Genomic DNA, 8,050 nt, shown 5'->3' on the forward strand with positions numbered 1-8,050 from the left:
TCAATTATGAATCTTTGCTGCCCTCTAGTGGGAGAAAATGTAAAGCACACAAAGGTGATGTCCTCAATTGGCTGGCATATATTTTTTAAAAAATCAAAACAACTTTTCTACTCTATCTTATATGTTTTTTAAAAAAAAAGTTTCAAAACTTGCATTATTATCTCAGGTAACATATTCTTTGCATTCATAATCTAGTCCCTTTGAGAAACATATGAAGTATAATGTTTCACTTTTTAAAATATGCCCCAATTGTAACAAATTGCAAAATAAATAGGATATGAAAATTGGGGAAAAAAAGGGTCACAGGTTCAGAATGACATTTAGAAGTATAACGCATTTCAAGGGTACTTTTGTTCCACTATTACTTCAATGTTTGTGGATAATCCCTCTGGTGTCTAACCTCAGATTTTACCTCAGATTTTAATCCAATTTCAGATTAACCTCAGATTTTAATCCAATTTCAGATTACTGAAGTTCTGCAGAGGAGTCACAAAGAGTTCTCAATTCAATGCAGAAAATTTTCTGAGCACCGAGAATGTGCAAAAACTGGGAAAGGGAAGGTTAGTGTAGTATACCAAAACGAAAAATACATTATCTCTTCCTGAAGGAAGGTACGTGGACACAATACCACTCAGTAGAATGGAAAGCAAACTGAGAGAACGTAATTCCATTGGTGGTACCAATTCAGAGCCACGGGAGTACAGGGAAAGAAAGTTTGCTCTAGAAATGCTTCCCAAAGTAGATGGCAGATGAACGAGCTCTTTAAGGATACTTAAATCATCAACAAAAAAATAAAAGAAAAGTTACTTCACATAGATGGAAAAAGGTAAACTACTGCACATTAGTAGAAAAGCACAGCTTGAATTTTGGAAAAGATAACGAGTCAGGAATGGCCGCAGTGGCGAGTGCATTCAGAAATCAAATCAGAAACAAGGGCTAGTTAGAAATCATGGAGGGCCTTGAATGCCATCAAGAAATCTGGATTTTGATCTATCTGCTTTGAAAAGTTATTGGACATTTTACAAGAGGTCTCAGTAAAATCCATGGTTTTACAAAGAAACATTTTGCTGTGTATTAGTCCCTTCTTATCCACCAGGGATACATTCCAAGACCGGCAGTAGATGCCTGAAACTCCGGGTAGTATTGAACCCAATGTACACTGTATTTTCTCAATCCGATAACGGAGACAACTACTAAGAAACCAATGGGCAGGCAGAGTGTACAGTGAGGATACGCTGGACAAAGGAATGATTCACATCCCGGGTAAGACACAGCGGGATGACATGACATTTCATTCTGCTACTCAGAGCTTCATGCAACTTAAAATATAAATTGTTTATTTCTGGAATTTTCCATTTGATATTTTTAGACTGCAATTGTGGGTAACTGAAACTTCAGAAAGCAAAAGTATGGATAAGGAGAAACTACTGTAGTTTCAAAGACAAACTGAAAAAGAGAAAGCCTAAAATCAAGATCAGTTTAAAGGCCACTGATATCCAGAGATGAAAATGTAAACCACAGCTGTAATAATGGTGATAGAGAAAAAGACACGGATATAAGATGTTTCAGAAAAAGAACCAAAGTCACTCAACAGTGGGTTGATGTGGAGCGTTGGATAAGAGAAGATCCTTAGAATAAGAGAGTAAAGAAGTCTCTGAGGCTTTGAGTCTCTGAGATTTTGAAGCCAGTGTGGCAGAGATCACAGAGATGATGACAATTTCTCATTAATTCCCATATGTTGCCTACTTGTCACATGTGGTTAAAAGACAAAATTATTCTAGTATTCACTGCTTAGAAATGCTTTAGTTTATTATTTAAATAAGGAGTAGGGAGATCAAAAATATGTAACTTCATAATCCAACTTATTTAAATTTATAAGAAAAATCCAAAAGTCACATAATGCCTCTGTGTCTTAGGCTTTTCATTGGTAAAATAAAAGGGCTGTACCATGAGGCATTTCTAAGGTTCATTTTAGATCTAAAGTTTATGAGGTTGGGTCTTGTGATTAGTTAAGGATAAGTGCTATAAGTTACATCCAGGGGGCATCTGACAACCAGGTAGTCTAGAGTTTATGAAAGATACGGAAACTGTTCACAAGTATGTAAAATCAGAAGTCATTGAATGGGATGAGATAACAGAACTCTATAGAGGGAGATGAGGAATGAATCCTGAGGACAGATCCATGGGGAATCAGTAGAGCCCATCTTGTGGAATGCCACCTCCATCTATCTACCCAAACCAGAAGAAACATAGATGTTGTCTTTGACTCATTTTTCTTCCTCACTACTCATCATTCTAACACCAAATCTGACTGATAATACTTCCAATCCATGCCACTGCCATTTGTCTAACACGGGCTATCATCATTTCTAACACAAATGATTTAAATAGCCTCTTTTTACAAATTTACTTTTAAAACTAAAAAAAGTTATATTTAACAGTAAAACAGGCTGGGTGCGGTGGCTCAGACCTGTAATCCCAGCACTTTGGGAGGCCAAGGCAGGCAGATCACCTGAGGTCGGGAGTTCAAGACCAGCCTGACCAACATGGAGAAACCCTGTGTCTACTAAAAATACAAAATTATTGAAGACTGGTAGCACATGCCTGTAGTCCCAGCTACTAAGGAGGCTGAGGCAGGAGAATCACTTGAACCTGGGAGGCAGAGGTTGCAGTGAGCCGAGATCACGCCACTGCACTCCAGCCTGGGCAACAGGAGCAAAACTCCATCTCAAAAAAAAAAGTAAAGCATATACGTACATGTCACAAAAAATTGTTAAATTACCAAAAGGTATACAATAAAATGTATCCCTCCCTCCCCTGAGCATTACTGAATGGATATACCATCATTTATTTCACTGGTTCCAATTAATGGGCATTTCCCTGATTCGCAGCCCTTGGCTTCTACAAATGATGTTGCCATAAACATTTTTTCATATACCTTATTTCTCACATTTGCAAATATATCTGTGGACTAACTCTAAGTGTATAACATATTTAATTCTGTATTTCATTGGATTGTATCTATTGACTCCACAGTATCAACAATGATTAAATAAATTAGTCTATTTCCATTTCATTTTCACTTTCTTCTTACTCCAGTACCTAATGTTAGTGAATTATAAGATTTACCTTAGTACTTGTCTTTAAAGTTTTAAATATATTTACTTTCAATTACTTCATCTATATTTTAAATAATTTTAGCTTCTAATTATAAAAAGTGCTTACACTACCTCCTACTTTTTCTTCCCCTTTCCATCCTTTGTTTGTTCTATTATTTCCACTTTCTCATAGTTTATAAAACAGATTACTTTCTAACTGTAACCTTCATGTTTATTTTCACCTTAATTCCACCTTTAATCATACTGGTACATCACTGCCACTCTTTTTGCCATAATTTCTTCATTTATCTGTGGTTGTTGAGGTTTTCCATCTGCTATAAAAATTCATGGAATTATATTTTCTGGGTTTTTGCATATTCAAAGATGTCTGCTATCTTTTCACTAAAAAGATAACTTATCTGGAAATGCATTTCTGGAGTCCACACTTTCTCTCCTTAAGGAATTTTAAGCATTATTCCATTGTTTCCTGGCATTGATTACTGCTGTGGAGAAGTCTGAGCCAGTCTGAATTACTTTCTTACATGAAATTAGGCTGTTTTGCCTAGTTGCAAAAAAGAGTCTCAATCTTTGAGAAACAGTAATTTTGTCTGAACATAACATAATGTTAACAATTCCATGTCAAGTTTTCCTGGGCTACAGAATACCATTTTCATACATATATCCAAGACATTTTTTGTTTCTAGAAAATATTTTTTAATTATATATCTAAATATTGCATCTAGTCCTTTGAATCTATGCTCATTGCTATATATTGGACCTCCTTATCTTTCCTATCAATTTTTTTTGTCCCTAATACTTCTAAATATTTTGTGGATTCTGCTTCATTTTTCTTGCTTTTCTTCATTCCATCTTCTGCATCTCCAAAGTGTTTTAAGTTATATCTAGTTTTCTTCGGGCTTCTTCCAATAAGACCTTTATTTCTAAAATAGTTTTTTAATTCTCTATTTCTTCCCTGAGCTCATTTGTCAAGTCCCTCTGTGGTCTTAGTATGTCTTCTGTGAGCCCTTGGAGTTCTTCGTTCTGAGTTCATATTTACAGAAGGAGTGCGTAATTAAGGTTTGTTGTTTTGTTTTATATTTTAATTCATACTTGGCCAATTTTTTTTTTTTTTTTTGACACGGAGTCTTGCTCTGTCACCCAGGCTGGAGTGCAGTGGCGCAATCTCAGCTCACTGCAAGCTCTGCCTCCTGGGTTCACGCCATTCTCCTACCTCAGCCTCCTGAGTAGCTAGGTCTACAGGCGACCACCACCATGCCCGGCTAATTTTTTGTATTTTTAGTAGAGATGAGTTTTCACCGTGTTAGCCAGGATGGTCTCGATCTCCTTGTGATCTGCCCACCTTGGTCTCCCAAAGCACTGGGATTACAGGCGTGAGCCACCACGCCTGGCCCAAAATGTTTAATGTGATCTATGACAACTTTTATTCTGATGAGAGTTTTTCCTTCTCTGCTTGTTTTGGTGTCTACTGTTCCTTTCCTTCTTTTTTTTTTTTAATACTTACATAAATCCTGTGTTAATTCCTCTTCGATTACTACTCATGTTTGAATGTGATGAGTTTTTCTTATGATCACTATTGGCAGGAGGTTTATAAGAGGAAGGAGCTAAGACCCTCCTTTCTGCTAAGCCAAGAATTTCTGGATTAGCAGAAATTCTTCCCAGCTGACACTGATGTTTCCTATGACACAAAGTTACGCATAAAAGTTTCTTTTTTCTTTTTACTTCTCCAAAGTCATCAAAGATCAGTTGCCATAGGGTTGTAACCAATGCAGAGTCTCTTTCCTCCACCCTGTACTGCTAATAAAATAAAATGTAAAACTCAGATATGGCCTATTAGTGTGATTTTTCCCTCATTCCTACCAATCCTGCTTCTTACTAGTATTGACTTGAGTGGGTTAGGGAGGCTTCCACTACCATCTTCCCATAATTCCACATAAGAAATTATTGGGTATTTCCCCAGTTTTGCTTGAGGTATACAGATGCGAGCAGCACCTAACTGCTCTTGGTAATGCCCCTTCATATATTGTGGCTAAGGTTTATAGGTTTCACCTCGTTTTTTTAAAAAGATGAAGTTGACATTTCTGTTTTTTGTTCTTCTTAGCTTAGGTTGATTTCTGAGAGAATAGGAGGACAGTACCGTCTTTAGCCATTTTTAAAAAGAAATTTCTATAATAAGGTCATCTTAGTCGCCCAATTTCCAATCTCTTCCTCAATCCATTTTTCCCAATTATAACTAGCATGATCTAAAGTGCAAATCCAATTGTGTCAATACCCTGCAAGAAACCATTTGATGACTCTGCATATTCTTGGAATAAAAGCTAAACATCTCTATATGTTCCCTGTCTACCTCTCCTTTCTCATCTATTATTACCCAGTCCCTTCACACTCAATATTACAGCATATTGAATTTCTTTTCGTTATTCAAACTCCCCGTAATCTGTTCTGCCTCCGAGCATGTAATATGCTCTTCTCTTTGCCTGGAATATGCTTCTCCTGACACTGATCACTCCCATTCACTTCTTAAATCTTAATAACCCTTCAGCTCTCAGCATAGTAATAATGAGCTTCCATTTTTTATTATTTACAAAAGCACTGTGCTAAGCAATTTCTATGTATTAACTCATTTATTTTCACAGCTAGCCAATGAGGTGAGTGCTATTATTGCCCCTATTTTAAATATAAGAAAACTGAACCTTTAAAAGATTATGAAACTTGTATAAGGAAACAGAATTAGTAAATGTTGTAGCTGCAACTGAACTCCAATACTCCAAAGGCCTTATAACAACAAACCGACTATACATTTTACTATATTTATGTCACTTCTCCTTACCCTTCAGCTTTGGGTTATGTGCTTCCTCTACAGGCACCAATAGCTGTTTATACTTTTCCCATCAAAGCTCTTAACACAGTGTGTTATAATTGCATTGCTTATTTTCTTATCAGAGTCACCCTCCAGCATATAGATTCTCAAGGTTAAGAATTCTGTCTTATTTCCTATTGAATCCACAGTGCCTGACACATAGCAAGGGCTCGATAAATGTTTTTTGAAAGAAAAAATGATTTTTCTCAGGATTTAGAAATGAAAGTTTTTTTTAGTAGTAGGAGAATGTAAATAGAGGTCAGTGTCACAAAAAGCCTTTCACTCAACCAGGCCATAAGAGATAATAACTACTAATAGTAATAAAACTTTTCCAATGTCAAGTCACTCACTAGTTTTAGAAAAGCAGTTCCACCAGAGCAAAAGTTTCACCACAGACATTTATTCTTCTTGCCTGAGGAAGGTGAGAACAGGGAAAGAAAGACTTTATGTCATGAAAACATTATATGAATTTCATTTTTTTTTTAATTTTAGTTTCTTTTAGGAAAACCTTCTTGGGTACAGGATTTGGAGCCATAATAAAATATTAGGATGGAAACCATTTCATCAGACCAATTAATCACACGGAAGCTTTAATAGGAGAATGGATTAACTAAAGCTGCCCCAAACTAGATCTGTATGGGATTACCCACAGTTGTATCAAGATGGATCAGGGTAATAGAATGGATACTACTTTCCCATCATGGCTGCCACCATCCAGAGACCTTGACCTTTTTTATCTCCTATGTTACTCCTTGTAGTAGGTCACCTGCATCAATTACAACAAGTTAACAGAACAGTAACACACTTATCCAATTTTCTTTAGTAATTTAAAAAGCTCCTCTGACATAAATAGTGAGGACTTTAAAAAGTTACAAGCTCTTTCAGATTAGGAAACCACACATACCATACATGAAATCCTTCAGCTTGCAAGATGGCATTTACTGGTTTCTTTCCTCAGTCTGGAGGAGCACTCCCAATACCCATATCCAGGTCTTTCTCAGCCTAGATTCCTTTGGCCTGCCACCACAAAATAGGTCTAAATTATCTCTCACTTTAGTTGAGGTCCCTTTTTGCCCTTTCCTACTCCAAAAATTAAATTATACTTCTTTTCTTATTTATACTTCCCTTGAACCCCAACCAACAAGCTTTCTGGATCTCTTTCTACAGGGAGGCAAAAAGTTGGCTCATATTTATTTGTCATATTACAAACATATTGAATGCAAAACATATATAGAGCAAAGAGATCATACATCGAAGGATCCATGTTAAGAGGTATGTCTGCCATAATTCCCTGTATCCTCTTGATTTATTTACAGGATATATGAGATGTTTTGATACAGGCATACAATGTACAATAATCACATCATAGTAGATGGGATATCCATCACCTCAAGCATTTATCCTTTGTGTTTCAAATAATCCATTTTTATCATTTTAGTTGTTTTTGAGGATACAATTAAATTATTATTAACTATGGTCGCCCAGTTATGCTATCAAATAGTAGGTCTTATTCTTTCTAACTATTTTTTGTACCCATTAACCATCCCCATTTCTCCCGAAACTTCCCACTACCCTTCCCAGTCTCTGGTAACCATTTTTCTACCCTCTATCTCCATGAGTTCAATTGTTTTCATTTCTAGCTCCCACAAATAAGTTAGAAATTTGCTTTTCTGTGCCTGGTTTACTTCACCTGACATAACGACCTACAGTTCCATCCATGTTGTCAAAAATAACAGGATCTCATTCTTTTTTATGGCTGAATAGTACTCCATTGTATATATGTCCCACATTTTCTTTATCCATTCATCTGTTCATGAACACTCAGTGTATTAGTCCATTCTCACATTGCTATAAAGAACTACCTGAGTCTGAGTAATTTATAAAGAAAAGAAGTTCATTTGGCTCACAGTTCTGCAGGATGTAGAGAAAGCATGACTGAGGAGACCTCAGGAAACTTACAATCATGACAGAAAGCAAAGAGGAAGCAGACATGTCCTACATGGCTAGAGAAGGAGGACGAGAGCAAATGGGGAGGTGCCACACACATTCAAACAACCATATCTCATGAGATCTC

The 8,050-nt window shown here is 36.4% G+C and overlaps 1 protein-coding gene across 1 annotated transcript in view; it reads right to left on the reverse strand.

Moving 5' to 3' along the window:
* Positions 1-8,050, reverse strand: part of IGSF11 (immunoglobulin superfamily member 11) — a 210,082-nt gene that overhangs the window by 171,709 nt on the left and 30,323 nt on the right. The window contains exon 2 of the mRNA XM_023210923.2: positions 6,327-6,388. Within this exon, the coding sequence (XP_023066691.1) occupies positions 6,327-6,375 (49 nt within the window). The 5' untranslated portion in view covers positions 6,376-6,388. The remainder of the gene's footprint in view (positions 1-6,326; positions 6,389-8,050) is intronic.

Source organism: Piliocolobus tephrosceles, chromosome 2 (assembly GCF_002776525.5).
Source record: "Piliocolobus tephrosceles isolate RC106 chromosome 2, ASM277652v3, whole genome shotgun sequence".
NCBI lineage: Eukaryota > Metazoa > Chordata > Mammalia > Primates > Cercopithecidae > Piliocolobus > Piliocolobus tephrosceles.